Source organism: Myotis davidii, unplaced genomic scaffold, assembly GCF_000327345.1.
Source record: "Myotis davidii unplaced genomic scaffold, ASM32734v1 scaffold118, whole genome shotgun sequence".
NCBI classification, from domain to species: Eukaryota; Metazoa; Chordata; class Mammalia; order Chiroptera; family Vespertilionidae; genus Myotis; species Myotis davidii.
Window position 1 is genome coordinate 2,248,692 of NW_006290441.1, and position 18,998 is coordinate 2,267,689.

Consider the following 18,998-nt stretch of genomic DNA (forward strand, 5'->3'; position numbering starts at 1 on the left):
CCGCTGTCCGCATGTCTGACCTCCCCCCTCTATCCGCATGTCTGACCTCCCCTGGCTGTCTGCATGTCTGACCTCCCCCGCTATCCGCATGTCTGACCTCCCCCTCTATCCGCATGTCTGACCTCCCCCGCTATCCGCATGTCTCAGAAGCTGCATGTGCTTTTGCACCTACAGCTCCTTCAAAAAGTGTCCAGTCACACCTGAAAGCAAATGAGCTCCCTGCTAAGTGTTGTTATTTCACTTGCCACCTGCTGTCAGGTACAGGTGCTACCTCGTTCATGCCCAGTGTCTTCATGCTTGACTGTCCACAAAAACGGTCCCAGTCACATGGTGACTGCCTACCCAGACATCTTCAGCAGCTGTTGGTGGGCCTTGGGCATTTTATGGGCCACGTGATATGTGACTTATCTAGTCCCCAGAGCCCAGCAGGGCTTCATAAAGGGCAGAGGTCACACTCCGGGGCCTGGCTCAGGCTGTGAAGCTGCAACCCTAACTCTGGGTTTCCAGTGTGGCCCCAATTGGAGACTGGAGACCAGAGAAGGGGGTGGAGTGGACACAAAAGCCACCCTGATCTATGTTTGGGGGAGTCTCGGCTTCTCTGAGGAGCACAGGGTGCTACTCAGCACCTCATGCGCTGCTCCAGGGCCTGGGACACGCCAGAGGCTCCGCCGTCCAGCCCTCCTCTCAGTCAGGGAGGATGTCAAGGTGGTCCTCATGCGTCTCCTTTTCCTGCCAGCACCTTCCAGCAAATGTCAATCTGCCAGGGGATGTTAATGGTGACTCTGGGGACTAGCAGGTAAAGTGAACACAGGCGCTGACAGTATGGCAGGGAAGGGAGAGAGATGCAGCAGCTCTGGGCAGTGCGGGCACGTGCGGTCACAGGGATGGCCTTGCTTCTTGCCCAAAGCCTTAGAACAGCCTGCCCGTCATCTCTCACTCCCCTCATTTGGTTTTAGCTCAAGACCAGCAAACGTGTGTACAACTTCTGTGCCCAGGATGGACAGAGTGCCCAACAGTGGATGGACCGGATCCAGAGCTGCATCTCCGACGCCTGATGCCCACCCAAGTGGGAGAGAGAGGAGAGACTCATGCTTCGAATCAGGAAAGTGCACAAGTCCTCGAGGAGCGGACAGCTTCCTGTTCGGCTCTATGAGTCAGCCTGGGGCCTGAGGCTCTCCTGGCCGGTCTTGCCCAGCCCCCTCCTTCAGCATTGCTGTGTCCACTTGGCCTGAGTGGATGAGCCACACAGGTCTGGTCAAGAGCCCCAGGACTCCGTGCCTTGCACTAGGTTGTTCTAACAGGCTCTTAGTGGTCAGGGTCAGAGATGCTTCCTGAGCCAACTGGCACCCATCCCAGGCCAATGGTGCACCTACCTGGGTCCTTCAGTTCCCCAAGGTCATCACTTCCTTGGAGAGCTTTCTGACAAGCAAACATCAATACCCTCCAGACCGTTACATTCTGCACAGAATGGGTTTCCCATCGGCGGCTCCTACTCTTAGCACCTGACCTTAGAGATGCTCAGCCATCTGGTGCTGCAGAAGGTCCTTCCAGGGTCTCTGCCCGGCCGCCGGGCTCCGCGGCAAGAACATCGGTGCTCAGGGCGGGCAGAGTGAGGGCACACGGAGTGTCCTGATGGACAGATGGTCCAGGGGGTGATGCAGCAATGGCCCCGCCAGCGCAGGAAAGTCTGCTTCCAAACACTGGGTTCGAGGGCCGCAGCTTCCCCGAGGACCCTGTGCTCCTGCGAGTCTTCTGCTCCCTGACAGCTTCCTTCACAACAACCTGCAGGAAGCCGGACGCACTCACGGCAGAACAAGCGCTTGCACTGACCTCCGGACGAAGCGGGCGGTGGGAGGGACCAGCTGTTCATGACCTCGCAACACCTGTGCCGAGGGCGTCTCCACAGCCCACGCCCAAGATTGGAACCCACACGGCGCTTCAGCACGTGGACCGCGGGCACCGCTTTCAGATTCCCCTTCCTTTTGATAACCTTGTGTTTGTCCAGCTTAGGACCCGAGGAGGCTGTTCCCGGGGACAGACAGCTCCTCTGAGGCCCCTGTGGCCAGGGAGGCGGGGAGCTAGAGCAGGACATTGTTTTGAACTGTTAATATGTTAAATACCAAACTAATATTTCAACAATATGTATATATGATTGCTATATCCTTCTTCAGTTAGTCTGCTTATAATTTAATATAAAATTAAATAAGATTTCCTTAATGAAATGGTTCCCTTTTTACAAACTACAAAACCACTTTGTCTTTATAGGTTAAAAATAAATCAGATTTTCAAATTTAAAATGATCTACACAGTAGGAAATATAACTGTGACATAAGAAATTGAGGGAATAATATGAAGGATTTTTCTATCATTTTCATTTTATAAATTGCCACCTGTGAAAATGGTTTTTGCACATTCTTTGTATTTTTCTTTGTATATGAAATAAATTTTTGTACTATGTAAAATACGGAGCCCATTGTACCCTCAGCCGTTTGACACTATACCCAGTGCTTCTTTTGTAACTGGATTCTTTTAACTTTCATAAAGGCGTTCCCTGCCTTACTTACATCCACTAACCACCTGGAATTAAAGTTATTTCTTAAGAAAGAGCATCCCTCGTTTTCTGTAAGATGAAGTCGTTCTGCAGCGCACAGCGCCCGCGGGACAGTGCTCAGGACTCACGTGGGACTAGAGGTTCATGGGAAACAGCAGCACCATTTCCGACCTCAGGCTGCTACGTCATCACTGCCCTTTGCTGGGCACAGAGCCTCGGGCACAGGACAGCAGGCGTGAGCTTCAGGTTCTAGATGCGAGGCTGCAGTCTAGGTGAGGGCCTGGCTGTGCTGAGCTGGGAGGGACTGGTAAGTACTTTACCGCTTTGGGGTCACAGTTCCACCCCCTGTGGCCTGCGACAATTTGTGAGCATTTTAGGCAGAAGTTTCAGAGCAGACTCACCTGCTTCAGGGCGTGCCCCCCTCCTAGGACCTCATATGTTCACCGCCTCCCTCTCCCCAGAAGCTGAACATTCAGGCTCTATTCACAAGTTTGGTCTTTCTGGTGACCAGCCCCCATCCTGCCGCTCCAACCCCACCCCAGTCACTCAATTACATAAACACAGGTGAATAACAAAAGACGTTCCCATCAGGAAATTCTAGGGGTGTTAGGAACTCTATGCCAGGAATCCAGGACAAAGACCAAATTTTTAAAATTATTACACCCCATTTCCAAGTGCTGCCAGACTGAACCACGCAGACTTAGAGGAAGCAGCTGCTCAGAGCAGTGCCTGCAGTGGGAGGAAGAGACGGTGCCGGCTCTCTTCTAATTCACTGTATGACCCTCACCCAGCCCCTTAGCTGGGCTTTGACCTGCAAAATGAAGGGCCCAAGTAAGCTGTAATTTTGTGATTCCAACTGTTTGCCTTTGCAAAAACTCAGGTTCTAAACTGAGATTTAAAGGATTTGCTGGAAAAGACCAAATCATCTAAACAGCGTTTTCTCAAATTACAATGCGTGTCTGAGTCATCTGCTAAAATGAAGACTCCGATTTGGTAGGTCTGGGGTGGGGCTAGACAGTCTGTGTTTCTGACAAGCTCCCAGGTGATGGCAGCTCCTGGGCCAAGAACCACTCGAAGTCACCGGGGTCCCAGTCCTTTGAGAAACAGGGAGGCTAGCGGCTAGCCGGAGACCACGGTGCACGTGCGATCCTTGGGAAGGAGAAGGGGAGGGAGGCAAGTTGGGCAGAGGAGGCCTCGGCTGCAGTGCGGTTCTGAAGCTCAGCGAGGCCGGTGAGAAGTCCTCAAGGCCCCGGGAATCGTCAGAGGGCCCTGCACCCCAGCACGGGCCTTGGATCCTGGCCACTTGGTCTCGGCAGGCCCATGGGTAAGCACGGTCTCGGTGCAAGCTGTGACAGGCTTCAGAACACGGCCACTGGGCCAGCATCGCAACCCCTGCAACCGAGAGCACCCACCCTTGGGCCACCCAGATCTGGTTTTCCACCAGTTCAGAGCGCAGTTCACCCATTCCCCTTGGGCATCTGTTCCTCAGGGAAACAGAAAGGGGAAGGTCATGGGCCTAACTACCTGTCAAGGCAGGTAATCTCAGCTCTCCCTCCTCCCTCCATCCTGAATCCTCTCACCCTCCACAACCTGGCAGATGCTGATGGCTTTCCCTGGAGTGTGTCCCTGCCTTCACCCAGGGGGAGGAAAGGGCCTAAATGCTTGGTAATCACACCCTTCTTCCCTCGGGGTTGCTGCCCGTTGGGGTTGCTGCCCGTGTCCTTGCACAATTACGGTGGGGGTGACCTGGTGTGCCCAGTGGATCACCTGGGTTCCACACACCTTCCTTCCAGCCCCCGTGGTGTAAACCAGCCCTGCATCTGATCACGGGCAGATAACCCTCCTGGCCCCAGGACACAGGAATGCAAAGGGCACCGAGGGAGCCACAAGCTGTCGTTCAACAGGCCCTCGCTGTGTCCCGGATGCTGTGCTGGTGGAATTCCTTGCCTTCGCACCAGGTAAAGTCCTGGGACGTGCTGACTGAGGCCCTGTGGTCAGGAAAGGCCAGCCCATACCCAGAACCGGTCTCATCCCAAGGAAGAGGAACGCCGGCCCTTCAGGATGGACGGGTCGCTGTAGCTGACTGGCCCCGAGGCGAGTTGGTGCCATCAAGGGGCTCAGCCCTGGCCGCGGCGGCTGACGGGCTGGTTGGACAATGAGGCGGCAGGACCTGGCGCGGCCTTGGTGTGTGGGAGTCTGAGCCATTGGGCCCGTGTTAACCCCTTTCATGGCTTCTGCCTCCATCACAGTGGCTGCTTCACTTGTACGCCCCGTGTGCTGGCTCCACGGTAGCAATGACAGGGGCTGCCCAGTGTAACCGTCCACGTCGTTCATTTACTTGTTTCCTGCCTCCCATGTTGGTGTTTTCTAACCTGCATTAGCACGTGGCGCTAGAATCTTCACACTCCTGCTTTCTCTGTGTGTCCACCTGCACGCCTCTCCCCACACCTCCTTGGCCCCCGTCTCCAGTCCTTTCTGGCCAGGACCTGACCACACAGCCAGGCCATTGGCCACGGAAGGACTGTGCCCACAGCTGCACCTGATGGGAGCACTTTCTCCTTCCCTCCCACGGCCGTCCTGCAGCCACTGTGCCATGTCGGCCCCCCTACCAGCCCAGCCCCCGCTCCCTCTCCTGGCAGCTGGTTGTGCAGGACCTGATAGGTGGCCAAAGGTGCAAGCAGGGCACAGGCTCTGCCTGCGGAATCCTCACGCAGCAGCCACTTTCCCGTGCCGTCGGCCTGCGCAGGCTCAGGCCTGGAGGCAGCCTTTCCGTCGGATGATGGACTGCGGCCGGGCCCATCCGACTTCATGAGCCAATGCATCCAACAGCCCCAGCTCAGGCGGTTCCAGGCGCTGCGCCTGCTGTGCAGGGGTCCCGTGTTCCCCCAGAACTGTTTCTCAGAAGGCTGCAAGCCTCCACTGCCCAGGGTCGGGCTTGCTCTGTGGTTCTCCCACGGGGACTTGCCACATGCGCCGTCCCACACCCTTTCCTTGTCGCGAGACAGACACCTCCCACCCAAGAGTCCGCCAGCGTGTGACCCAGTGGCAGGACTGCCTGTAGGGCTGCCCGGACCTTCCTCAGAGCCTCTTCCTGCCAGGGCACCCACCTGCAGCCAGCAGCCTCCCATGTCACCCAGAAAATGTGTCGTTTCTAAGCCCAAAGAGGGGTCCCAGACACTGTTTTCTTCATGCGCTGATAGAAGATGCAGCAATTTCCATCACCTGGAAAGGGACATCCAGGCACACCCCCAACCACTGATCCCTAAAACCTGCCCTGGGGTGGCAGGTCCTTGGATCCTCGTCTCTGACTGCATGTGCCTTCGCCGTGGCCTCCAGCACAGAGGCCCTCTTGTTCCTCCTGTGTAATCAGCATTGCCACTGACGTCACGGGTCCAGGTCGTGTTCTGTGGGATCCAAACAGTCCCGATCTCCGGGGATTATATTCTGACAGAGCGAGACAGTTGCCATAGCCCTGTTATGCAAAACTGTAAATGAATACCGCTGTCTCTCCCACGTGGGTGTGAGCTGTTTCCGACCTTCTTTTCTAATTGGAATGGAAAAGAACACGTTCGCCAAATGACTGCAAATGCGCACATACCGAAGGCCTGACGCGCTGCGCTGGCAGCGGCTCTGGGCCGGCACTGCGGCCGGAGCGGGGCTGCGGCTTGGTGAAGCCCAGGCCGCCACAGGCCTCCTCCAGGCTCTGCCCGCTGTCTGAGAGGTCAGACCGGTGGTTAAATGCAGAAACAGTAGGACCACCACTCCTTCACCTGTGAAGTTGTTCCTGCCACTTCCCCCGGGATGAGATGTTCCTTTTCATGGCTGTCCCAGGCGGGGTGAGGCCGTTTCAGAGGTTTCTGCTTGGCCTTCTCTGCTCCTACCTAGTAGGCCAGGCACCCAATGTGGGGGCTGCTCCAGCGGCCAGCGCACAGGAATGAATCCTAACCAAACACCCGGGCACAAGGGAGCCCACTGCCGGCCAGGACTCCTCTTACCACCCAGCCCCGCAGGCCCCGCTCTGAAAAGGGCCTGATAGGTACATGCTACACACCTGGCCGCCTCCTCGGTGGGTTCCATCTCTGAAAACTGGCTCTGGTCTGGGAAGTGATCAGGGCCCAGGGGTTCCTGTTGGCCCTGCCTCCTGCGCCTCTGTCCTGTCTGCTTTCGGGGGCTGGGAAGCAGAGCTGTGTCTGCTGCCCATCTGGTCTGCCCACAGGGACACCTCGCTCTAGTCGCCCCTCCCCAGCTTTCTGTGCGCCCGAGCCCCTGGCCCGCCCTCTGGCCTCGCCCGTCACCCTGGCCTGACGCAGCACATCCATCCCGCATGCCCGCTCTCGGCCCTTAAGTCCCTCCTCTCCTCCCCCAGGAGATCTCGGGCTTTAACACTTGGCTGAATGCTGGCCACTGCGTTCCAGACTAAGAGCCCCCAGCAGCGGCTCCTGCCCCCTGCCCTGCTATCCCTGCTGAGGTTCTAAATCTTGCATCTCAGAGAAGTGCCCTGGAGTCTATGGATTCTTGCTTATCCAACCTTCTGCTTCAGCCCCTTCCTCAGGCACCGTCTAAACCCAACCCGGTGCGCCTGTCCCCTGCCAGCCCCCCTGCAGGCCCTGTTCCTCCCCGGCTTCTCTGACCTCCCTGAGGCCAGATTATTCTGGAATTTCAACCCTAACTGTTGCCCTTGGGCAACTCCTGAGGGAGCACCTGTTGCCCTGCTGGGGTGAGGCCGCTGTGGCCCCTCAGGGCAGCGGAGGAGGGGGGCAGGGAGGCTGCAGCCCCCACACCCTCGGGGGCATCCATCCACATGCCTCCGTCTCAGGTCTCAAGGCTCCTGGTCTTCGCCAGCAGGGCCTGACCCTCACGTGCTGGCTGAGCTCTGCGGCTCTGACAACTTGTCTTCGGCCTGTCACTCAGCTCTGTGGTTCTCCGGGGCGAGAGATAAGCCCGTGTGGGCTCCCACAGAGCTGTCTGCCCTTCACGCTCCGTGTTCACCGTCGCCGCTGCCTGTCTCTGCAGTCCCACTTCATCCCCTGCAGGACATCCCGTGAGCTGGCAGGAACCGGCCGGTTTTAAAGGCATTGTTCCCCGATGGGTGCCGAACGCCTGCATCCTCGCACCTGCCCAGCCTCCTCTCCTCCAGCCACACTTTCCTGGTCCTCCCCAGGGAACTGCTTAGCACTGAGCTGCTCCCTGGCACCAGGCGCATCTGGGGCCCCTGTCAACCAGGATGTCACCTTCCTGCCCCTCCCCCTGAGTGAGCCGGTCCCAAATCCCCTCTTACACTGTCTCCTCAAACCACTCCTGTTGGTGCTGGTCTGTGAAGAAACGGAGGCCAGGGCTCTATGTGCAAGAGATTTATAGGGAAACACTGTGAGGAAGGACAGGCAGGAGCTGGGGCAGCTGGGAGGGAACTCAGACTGGGACGTGGGTTTGGCCCCTGTGGTTCAGGTCGAAGAGAGAGTCAAGGCCATCGGGAGTCTCCCGCCCAGACGGAGTTCCGACAGCGGTGGGCAGCAGCGCACGCAGCGTGGCCGGCTGAACCCCGCGAGCTGCGTTTTCGTGGCCAACACCTGGGTTCTCAGGTTCCTCTCTTTTCGAGATCTGGACCCAAAGGAACAACGCTGTCAGCATTTCCTACCGGAGGTCAGTGCATGCGAGGCTGCTGGCCCTGTCACCTACCAGCGTTCTGGCCTCTGGTGGTTCCTAACTTCTCGGAGCCTCATTTTCTTCTACTGTAAAATGGGGATTAAAACTGTGATGTGCCCTAGCCAGTTTGGCTCGGTGGATAGAGCATCAGTCCTCAGACTGAAGCATCCTGGGTTCAGTTCCAGTCAAGGGCACGTACCTCGTTTGCAGGCTCGATCCCTGCCCCTGGTCAGGGCTCGTGTGGGAGGCAACCAATCAATGTGTCTCTCACACATTGATGTCTCTCTCTCTCTCTGTCTCTCCCTCCCCTTTCCGCTCTCTCTAAAAATCACTCCCTTCCACTCTCTCTCTAAAAGTCAATGGAAAAATATCATCGAGTGAGGATTGACAACAAAACCTGTGATGCTGTATGGGGAAGCACCTGGCACACACGGAGTCTTAGAAACTGTTGGCTGAATCCGCTTCACTCAGCGAGGAGGTCATGACCACCTCGTGCAGGCACAGAGGGCCTCTGGGCGGGTGGGAGACGGCGCAGGCCCAGAGCCCACCCGCGAGAAGAGACAGGCCGTCTGTGGGGGGCAGGACGATGGCCCCCAGACGTTCAAGTCCTAGTACCCAGGGCTGTGAGCTGCTACCTGACATGGCAAAGAGCGTTCAGGCTGCCTGACAGCTGATCTCGAGAGATACTCCAGATAGACCCAATGTCATCACAAGGTCATGAGTGGGAGAGGGAGGCACGGTGACGTGACATGGGACAGACTCTACCAGCCATTGCTGGCATGAAGGTGGGCGGGTCATGCACCAAGGAGCGGGCAGCCTCTGGACACTGGCAGAGTCTCCTCTGGAGCCTCCAGAAATGAACGCAGCCCTGCCTCCACCTTGATGTCAGCCCAGCAAGACCCATGCTGCACTCTGACCTCCAGAGCTGATAATAAACCTGTGTCGTTTTAGGCCACTGAGTTGGTAGTGATTTGTTACAACAGCAACGAGACACTGGTGCAACGTCATACAGACGAACTGCAGTGACATGTGCAATGATGGGTGTGCCCAGGGCACAGGCGCCCAGGACGGACACCAGGTGGGGAATGGCCCCAGGAGAGGCGGGAGGGAGGCCGAGAGCAGAGGTGCCTTCGAAGGCGTGGGCTCAGGGCGAGCTGGGCCAGGAGCTGCTGGGGGATGGGGGAAGCGCACTCACTCACCCACAGGCAAACACTGTCCACACCTGAGTGACACAGGCACTTAGACACGCAGACCCTATGGGACACAGCCCGCCATTGTCTGGGTTCCACCTGGCTTCGGAGACCTGTCTCAACACCTACATTTCCTGGGGCAGCTGAGTTTAGCAGGTGGGGCTGGCTGCCCCGCTCCGTCCCTGGCACCTCAGCAGTAGGAAGCAGCTGGAAGGCACGGCTCTGCCCAGAGCCTCCATATGCGAGGTACCGGGGAAGCCCCGACGGTGCACATGCTCCCCACACACCCCAACTGTAGGAAGGAACCTTTCCACACATTTGTCTATTCATTTCTGTCGTCATTCACTCGTTCATTGTGTGTTTATTGATGCTCACTGCGTGCTAATGCCTGTTCTGGCTACTTTGATCCCCAGGCAAACAAGCGATTATCCATACCTGCAAGTTATGAAATCTAGTGTAACCCGAGCTGTGACAGGGCGGGGACAGGTAGGGGCCTGTAGCAAGGCGGGAGGGCGGGGGTGGAGGGGTGAGGGGGGGTGTCCCAGTCTAGCCCTGGGGATGAGAGAAGACTTCCCTGAGTAAATGACATCTTTGCTGAGTCTATGACAAGAAGGATCTGGCTGGGTGAAGGTGAACTGGAGGAGGGCAAGAAAGGAAGTTAACTATAATTTTATTAACCAATGTCACCCCCAATAAATTTAATTTTTAAAGAAGTCAGGAAAGTTCGGCCGGTGTGGCTCAGTGGTTGAGCATCAACCCATGAACCAAGAGGTCCCTAGTTCGATTCCCAGTCAGGGCACATGCCCGGGTTGTGGGCTTGATTCCCAGTGCAGGAGGCAGCCAATCAATGATTCTCTCTTATCATTGATGTTTCTATTTCTCTATCCCTCTCCCTTCCTCTCTCTAAATATTCAATAAAAACATATTTTAAAAAAGGAAGGAAGTTAGTCCAGGTTGTGATATGTGTTTCGAGAGCTCTCCCTGCACAGCTGCCTGGGAAGAAGTGGTTGTTGGGACTAGAGAAGGCTGTGGGCAGGATATGGTGGAAGCTTCAGAGACACGCCTGTAGGGCTGGGACCTAACTGGAGGGGGCAGAGGTGGGGAAGGGGCAAGGGCAGTCAGGTTAATGCCTGGGGCCCCTGAAAATAGGCCCATCCTCAGAGTCAAGTGCCTGGAGTGGGGGAGAGAGTGGAGGCCTGCCCCTGACTCCACAAGCAGGCGCCTGCTTCCCCGGGGGGCACTGGTGGAGAGAGGGTGTGGCTCTGGGCGGGGCTGTGTCCCACAGAGTCAGGCAGGAGAGCCCTGCCCAAGTCACAGACCCACTTTACAACTTGCTGGAGAGGGAGAGGTTGAGTAACCCCTCCCCTCCCCTCCCCTCCCTGCAGCTGGTGTGGAGAGGCGAGGGGCCCAGCCGGGCCACCTAATGTCTGATGGAGCCAGTGTGAATCCAGGCTTGTGCGCCTGCTTCCTGGGCTCCCCCTCCCCAGCATCACACTTCAGCCCAGCCGGCCGGTCTTGGTGCCGGAGAGTGGAGAGCACAGGGGCCATGACTGTGTCCCCCCTCCTGGCCAGGTCCCTGAGGGGGCCGTGCAAGGCCAGGAACCCACGTCCACGGCCTCACCCTCCTGGGACTGGACCAGGGTATACAGTTCTCTCTGGGGGTGGAATTGGTGTAGGTGGTGCAGGAACGGCACCGGGCGTTAGGCTCATGGGCTCAGACTGGGCCTGGGTTCAGCAACCTCAGTACTTGGGTTCTGGCTAGGAAAGAATTCGGAGCCGAGACCCCGACTGTAAGAGAACATTTATTTGGTAAATCACAGAGGTAGGAAAAGTAATTCCTGGAAGAAATGGGCTTAGGAAACAAGTTATAGAGGCAAAGGAGGGGCCCTTGGGGCTTGGCAGTGAGGAAGGTAATGGTAGCGCCTCTGAGGGGCGGGGAGAGGGAGAAGGAGGTGCGGACGTGCTCCCGGGAGGGAGGGCGAGGGGTCCTCGTCCTCAGGGTTTAGGGGTGGAGATTTTAGGGGAGGTCCCAGGGGAGATCTCAGGAGAACACTCAGCAGTTTTCCAGGTGGGTCCTTTCAGGGTTTCGGTCTCCACTGACTGGTCAGCACCAGGGCGGGCGGTCATTATCCAATACAGCTGGTCCTGAGGTCGGCCTTGGGCCACTGGTCTGGTTTTGCTGCTTTTCTGGGTCTGGAGCTGAAATACAACTGAGGCCTGGAGCAGCGGCCGCCAACCTTTCGGACCTCACGGACCACCAGGGGCCCATAGACCACGGTTGGCGACCGCCGGCCTAGAGGTATCTCTAGGGGAGGAAGGTCCTGGGGCGAGGTCCTGCCCTACAGTGGTCCTATGCTCGGCATCAGGGCTTCCCCCCGTGACCTTCTGTCCTGGCCCCTCGTCCTTGCTCTGCTCACGTCCGTCTAACTGCCTGGCCCGGGATGGGCTGGAGCCCACAGTGGAGCCAGGACTCTCACGCCCTCTCCACACGCCGCCACCCCTCCACTGACCACCAGGGAAGCACGTGTCCCCGGCTGGAAGTGAGAATTCCCACCTCCCTTCCAGGAAGAGCGCAAGCGTAGCCTGTGTCCCCCACTGTCCACAGCTCAGCAAGGCTGGCCTCTCGGCAATGTAGGCCCAGCCAGGGGGCTGTCGGGACTTAGAACCTGACGCTCGCCTGACCCTGGTGAGATCTGGTCCTGACCGAGCCTCTGCCTCCTCATCTGACACATGATTTGGGCTCGGTTATCCTAAGGCAGTGGTTCTCAACCTTCCTAATGCCGCGACCCTTTGATACAGTTCCTCATGTTGTAGTGACCCCCAATTGAACATAATTAAAGCATAGTGATTAATCACAGAAACAATATGTAATTATAGATGTGTTTTCTGATGGTCTTAGGCGACCCCGCTGAAAGGGTCGTTCGGCCCCCAAAAGGGTTGCGACCCACAGGTTGAGAACCCCTGTCCTAAAGCTTCAGCAATGGCCTTGCATCTGCTCCGCAGCCCCTGCCCCACTCCAGCCTAAGGACCCACAACAGATGCCTGGTCCCCGCAGAGAGCCCCCCTCTGGCCCCAGCAGCTCCACCTCCTCACTCCCCGCGGTCCCCGAGGTCCATCCAAGGTCCATGGAGCCCCAGCCAGAGGAATGCGAGCCATTCCCGGCATCTCCTCCCCTGTGGCCAGCCCGGAGCGGACTGGGGGGAGCGGGCTGGGGCCTCGGCCGCTCTGACAGGAAATTAGCTGGGCCTGGCCTTCCCCACGACAAGCTGCTCTGCTGACCCTGACCCTGTGTTTTCCGAAACCTGATACTGCCGATTGCAGAGCCTCTTCTCCATCCGGGAGGAGGCCTGGCTGGGCTGTGTCTGTGGGGCCTCCAGCCTCACACGGCTCCGCCTTCCTGCCCTGGAAACGGGCGCCGGGCTGCAGCCCCACTGTGACCCGCATCAGGCCACCCCCATCTCTGAGCGAGAGGCAGCACCAGGGGCACAGTGGCTGTGACAGGGACCTCGGGCCGGAGGGGGCAGCACCGGGGGCACAGTGGTCGTGACAGGGACCTCGGGCCGGAGGCACGCCAGAGGGGGCAGCACCCAGGGGCACAGTGGCTGTGACAGGGACCTCGGGCCGGAGGGGGCAGCACCGGGGGCACAGTGGCAGTGACAGGGACCTCGGGTCGGAGGGGGCAGCACCCAGGGGCACAGTGGCAGTGACAGGGACCTCAGGCCGGAGGGGGCAGCACCCAGGGGCACAGCGACTGTGACAGGGACCTCGGGCTGGAGGCACGCCGGAGGGGGCATGGGGAAACCAGTTGAGAGGCGATTGTGGTCCTGGGAGGATTGGCTGTGGTTTGGATCAGGATGTGACAGTGAAGATGGGAAAATCTGTCGTGAGCCCTGGCCAGTTTGCTCAGTGGCTGGAGCATCGGCCTGAGGACAGAAGGGTCCCGGGTTGGATTCCAGTCAAGGGCACATGCCCGGTTGTGGGCTCGATCCCCAGTAGGTGGCATGCAGGAGGCAGCCGATCAATGATTCTCTCTCCCTCTCCCTTCCTCTCTGAAATCAATTTTAAAAATACATTTTTTAAAAACTGTAGAGTCCAAAGCTTCTAAGGAAATGAGATGGGGAGCAACTGGCGGTGGCCTGGCCGTGGGGGCTGAGGGGCAGCGGCGTCGAGGGCCCCTGGGCTGAGCTGCACAGCGGAGGGCAGGCAGCGGGTCTCCCGGGGCCCTGGACACCGAGGGCCCAGCAGGGCTGCCGCGGGAGGGGAGGATCGTAAGTTCGGCCTCGGCAACGGCCTTTGCGATTGCCTCTCATCTCTGAGCCTCTCAGAAGTCCCGGTGAACAACTGGGTGCCCAGGGAGAGTGAGCTAGAGATGCACGTTTGGCCCAACCGGTTTGGCTCAGAGGATAGAGCGTCGGCCTGCGGACTCAAGGGTCCCAGGTTCGATTCCAGTCAAGGGCATGTACCTTGGCTGTGGGCACATCCCTAGTAGGGGGTGTGCAGGAGGCAGCTGATCGATGTTTCTCTCTCATTGATGTTTCTAACTCTCTATCCCTCTCCCTTCCTCTCTGTGAAAAATCAATAAAAAAAATAGAGAGATGCACGTTTGGGAGCAGAAAAGTAGAGTCGCCACACAAGCCGAGATGGGGGGAAGAGGAGAGGAGCCACACCTGCAGGACACTCCTGCGGACAGGGGGAGGGGGCCTGGCGGAGAGATCGGGAGCAGCCACAGCTGTAGAAGGAACCAGAAAGCTGTGCCATGTGAGACGTGCAGAGAGCGTCTCACGGAGCCAGGCGCCATCAGGGGCGCGGGAATCTCCCAGAAAACTCCAAAACGGGGGAGGGGGGTGACTTAGGGTTTAGTGTCTGCAGGTCACTGGGGATGTAGGGGGCACGTTCAGCGGAGTGAGGGGCATGGAAACCAGGCTGCAGAGGCCGGGAGGCGCTGAGAGGTGAGGAGACACGATGTGTGTAAGCCGCGCTCAGGAATGGGCAGGAGCTGGGGCAGCAGCCGGAGGGCGTGTGGAGTCAAAGACAGGGTTTTGTTTTTTAAGGCAAGTGAGGCCTGAGCGTGTGCATCCGCTGCTGAGGGGGATCCTGTTGACAACACCTGAGAAATGGGATGCGGGGCAGGAAGATGGTTTGGGGCCAGCAGGGGGCTGGCCGGGGCCACTCCCCAGGGCAGGGCTGAGCGAGAGGCAGCGGCAGCCCAGTCTCCTGGCCGGTGGTGCCTTGCTGCCCACACTGCCGCCCTGCTCCTCGGGGGTCAGCTGTCCTCTCTGTCCTGAGAGGGAAGCTGATGGACGCTGAGGTTAGGGAAGGTGGGAGCCGCTTCCAGCAGGCCCAACGGCAGTTTCTGAGGGGCAGGGGCACTGGGGGCTCTGAGGGAACCTCTCTGACCCGTGCACTCAGCTGGCGGGGGCCCTGCAAGCCGATGATGGTTCTATGTGCCCCACAGCCGAAGTCCAGCACCTTCCATGGCCACGTGCATGCACCTAGGGGTCCCCCTTAGCCCTGATGGAGAGCAGGGATTGGGCACAGCTGGACAGACAGTGGCGGCCGTGACAAGTGGCCTGTCATGGGCGCGAGGCCCGCTGCCAGTGACAGGACGCCTGAGACCTGCTGGACAGCATTCCTGACCCCTCCACCTGCTCTGCCGGGCAGGGCAGTCTGGGCATGCCATGGGCAGCGGTCCTCTGAGGGCAGCCCCTGGGCCAAGACCCTCACCTGGAAACTGGTCAGAAATGCCAATCCTCAGGCCCACACACCTGCTGCATCAGAAACTCCGGGGCGGGTCCAACCGCGCTTACCGAACCTTTGAGCTGATTCTGAGACGCACTGTCATAAACACACACAAGCGAGTGTGTGAGGCAGACGCGTGCATATAAACCCACACACGTGTGAACCTCGCCCCTTGAGTAGCATCCGACTCTGCCCAAAAGAGGTTGTCTGTATTGGAGGTGACAGACTTAGCCCGTCACACACATTCTCTCCCTCTGAGGACCAGGGCGCACCCCCCGAGGGCGGATGTTGGGTTTTCTTGAGAAGTCGGGTCCCTTGCAGCTGCAGGTTCCATCTCAGGGGGTGGTAAGCGATTGCTCCACTGAGCTTCCCACGAAGCCCCCTGTTCGCCCTGCCGTGAACTAGCTGGGGTCCAGAGCGACTGTGCGGCTCAGGCCCGTGGGCACAGCCGGGCCCCCGGCACTGAGCCCTCACCATCCAGGGCGCGTGCAGGGCCGCCTGCGGGAGGGCAGGGCTGGTGGCCACGCTGCCCACGCTGCCCACGCGTCCTCTGGTGCGGCCTGAGCGGGCCGTGCGCCTGAAGGGAGCCGTACAGACGCTGGTTGCGAGTGAGGACGAAGAATCCTGTCTTCCAGTCACTCCGGCCTCATCTCGCTGGAGCCATCGGCATCTTTGGCAGCTTTCGTTCTCTCCGCTCCAAAGCCCTTCTTCACGCCCCCCTCCCCTGGTTCTCCTCCGGCCTCGCGGGCCAGCTCTCGTGTGCGGTGACTCTCCCAAACCCCTCACAACGGCTGGGGCCAGGTGTCACTCGTTGGACCCATTCTCGGTTTTCACTCTCCTTAGAGCAGCGGTTCTCAACCATGGCTGCACATTAGAATCACCTGGGAGTCTTTTTAAAATCCTCATCTCTGGGCCTCATCCTCCGGAAATTCTGTTTCTTTGTTACTAATGTTGTGGCCCCACCCCATAACAAAGAAACAGAATTTCTGGAGGATGAGGCCCAGGAATCAGGATTTTAAAAAGATTCCCAGGTGATTCTAATGTGCGGCCAAGGTTGAGAACCACTGCCTTCGAGCATCTCAATGGTCCCGTGGCTTTAAATGCCATCAGCTGGGGAAAGTCCCGCCTGGACTCCAGCTTACACCTCTTTCCCCATCTCCAGCTGCCCCAAGGGCCCCACTGAGTATCGGCGGCGGCATCACAGTGGGAAGAGGACTAAAGTGAAATTCCTCTCCCTGCACTCCGTCCCCCAAAATAGAAAATGGCCTCTGTTCTTCAGCAACTCCATGGTCTCAGTGGCCCTCAAAGTCTTAGCGTCGCCCTTGACAGAGTGTTCCTTCTCTCTCACCCACAGCCCATCATCCATCAGCAAATCTGATAACTCCACCTTCAACGTACACCCTAACTGGAGGGCTTGTCACCCCCTCGCCACTGCCACCCTGGTCCAAACCCTCAGGGCCCATGTCCTACCGGATTCCTGCAGGAACTTCCTAACTGATCTCCACTCTGGCCCCTTTTGTCTGTTCTCAGCACAGTGGCCAGAAAGGCCTTTATAAAATGTGAGAGGGTGAGCCCTGGCCAGTTGCTCAGTGGTTAGGGCAGAGGTGGGCAAACTTCTTGACTCGAGGGCCACAATGGGTTCTTAAACTGGACCGGAGGGCCGGAACAAAAGCATGGATGGAGTGTTTGTGTGAACTAATATAAATGCAAAGTAAACATCATTACATAAAAGGGTACGGTCTTTTTTTTCTTCTAGTTTTATTCATTTCAAACGGGCCGGATCCGGCCCATGGGCCGTAGTTTGCCCACGGCTGGGTTAGAGTGTCAGCCCGGGGAACGAAGGGTCTCGGGTTCGATTCCTGGTCAAGGGCACATACCTCGGTTGCAAGTTTCATCTCCGGGCCTGGCCGGGGCACGTGCAGGAGGCAACCAATCCATGTGAGGCATGGATGCTTCTCCCTCCCTCCCTGCCTCCACTCTCTCTAGGAACCAATGGGAAAATATCCTCGGGTGAGGATTAACAACAACAACAAAGTGTGAGGGGGTGGCACTTCCCTGTGGGCATCCTCTGGTGCCTTCCTGTCCCTCTGGGAGTAGGAGTCAGGGCCGTGCAATGACCTCAGCTCCTGCCGCCGCCCTTGCTCACCCTGAATCAGCCACGCCACACACCACCGCACTTCCAGAACACTCTCCCGGGGATGTTCAGGCTCACCCTCACTCTCTTCAGATCTCCACTCCAATGTTACCTGACCAGAGATGTCTCCCCTGCAGGTAACAGCACCGCCCGCTCCATGCCCCTCCCATGCTCCAGGCCCTGCTCCGTCGTCTCCGTAGCCTGTGTCACCACCTCACATGCAACTGCTTCCATGTGACATATACACACGCGGATAACACTGTCTCTCCCCACTGGGCAGTGTGCTTTGTGGAGGTAGTAACTTTCCTTTGTTCCCCAGGCTGTTTTCCATTGTCCAGGTGCAAAGAGTTCATAAATCCGTCCCTGATAAAAATGCATGGATGAAAGGGGCCAAGGTGACTGTGAGGACGGCTGCTGGGCCGTGAGGAGGAAAGCTAGGCCAGCTGAGAGGAAGAGCACGCGGGGAGCGGCCGGGGAATGGGGGGACGCAGACCGAGCTCCTCCAGAGATGGGAGGAGAGCCGCCATCTCTGCCGTGCCAGAACCGATCTCCATGAGGCCTGAGTGTCTGCAAGGTCTGCGAGGTTGTACGTCGTAGCCTCACAACTGGGAATTCCCACCTCTTCCCTGGTGACAGTCAGGTTTATGTTCCTTGCCACCAAAATAGTCTTGACTTGCAACCACCCACCCATTCACGTCACCATCTTCCCCCCAGCCTCCCAGTCACCTCGACATCTAATCATCTGCCTACAAATCCAACTCTCCATCCTCATGAGCATCCCTCAGCCCAGCGTCCGTCCATCTACCCCCCAGCACATAACCAAACAACCCTCCCTCCCACAGCAGCCTTTCGAACACAGGCCCGATGGTGGAGGGCGGCCCGATGAAGAAGGGCCTTGAGCGCCAGGCTAAGACTCCAACATTATTACTCCACCCTGGGAGCTGTGGAAGGATTTGGAGCGGACACGTTGCACAATCCTATCCGTGTTTTTTGAAAAGTAACAGCAGCTATGAACAAGACGGATTGGGTGGGGGTGGGGGGGGGGCGTCTAAGGGCAAGAAGACCGGTTGGGCCAACAGTGCAATATTCCAGGTGGTGAGTGAGGGCAGAGGCATGGCAGCTAGAGGAAGGACGCTTCTAGGAGCACGGGTGGGCCCAGGCACCGTGCTTGCCCCACTCTCCACGGGGCTGCTCCCCCCCATACCTTCAGCCCACGCCGCCCAGGACGAGGAATTCCCAGGAGCTCCCAGGAGGCCCAACCCACAGCCAGTTCTTTCTGGACCCATCTGCAGAGTCCTCTGCCCTCAGCTCAAGCCCCTGAGCTAACGACGTTTCCAGAGTACACAGGCGCCCACCAGCTCGTCTCCCATCCCAGCCCTGGCTGCGGAACGCCGGGGCCTCTTCTCTGTTAATTTTCTCCACCTCCCCAGAGGCTGGGCCTCCAGCCCAGGGAAGTCAGGCCTGGGAGGCAGCCCCAGCTCCCTGCCCGCCCACGGAGGCTATATTGGGAGCAGACAACTCCCTACAGACACAGACTCCGGACTCGCCCTGCCGCGCTGCCCCAACCGATGTTACCTAGTATCCAAGCGGCGTGGGTGTTGCTCACATTTTCACTTGTTGGTTCAATCCTTTATTCATTCCACAAATATGTATGGATCTCCCAGTGTGATGGAGCCGGCACAGCAGGGTGTAGGGGGGCCCTGTATGTACATATATAGGCATCTGTCTAAATACTAATGGC

General features: G+C 58.2%; 1 protein-coding gene and 1 long non-coding RNA gene across 2 annotated transcripts in view; one reads left to right on the plus strand and one right to left on the minus strand.

Moving 5' to 3' along the window:
- The window catches only part of SBF2 (SET binding factor 2), a 314,832-nt gene extending 312,223 nt beyond the window's left edge, over window positions 1-2,609 (plus strand). Inside the window, exon 41 of the mRNA XM_015563741.1 lies at window positions 957-2,609. Within this exon, the coding sequence (XP_015419227.1) occupies window positions 957-1,055 (99 nt within the window). The 3' untranslated portion in view covers window positions 1,056-2,609. The remainder of the gene's footprint in view (window positions 1-956) is intronic.
- An 11,571-nt stretch (window positions 2,610-14,180) lies between these two features.
- Window positions 14,181-18,998, minus strand: part of LOC107183043 — a 6,309-nt gene continuing 1,491 nt past the window's right edge. The window contains exons 2-3 of the long non-coding RNA XR_001513818.1: window positions 18,833-18,957; window positions 14,181-14,491 (exon numbers count right to left, since the gene is read on the minus strand). This is a non-coding gene — a long non-coding RNA (uncharacterized LOC107183043). The remainder of the gene's footprint in view (window positions 14,492-18,832; window positions 18,958-18,998) is intronic.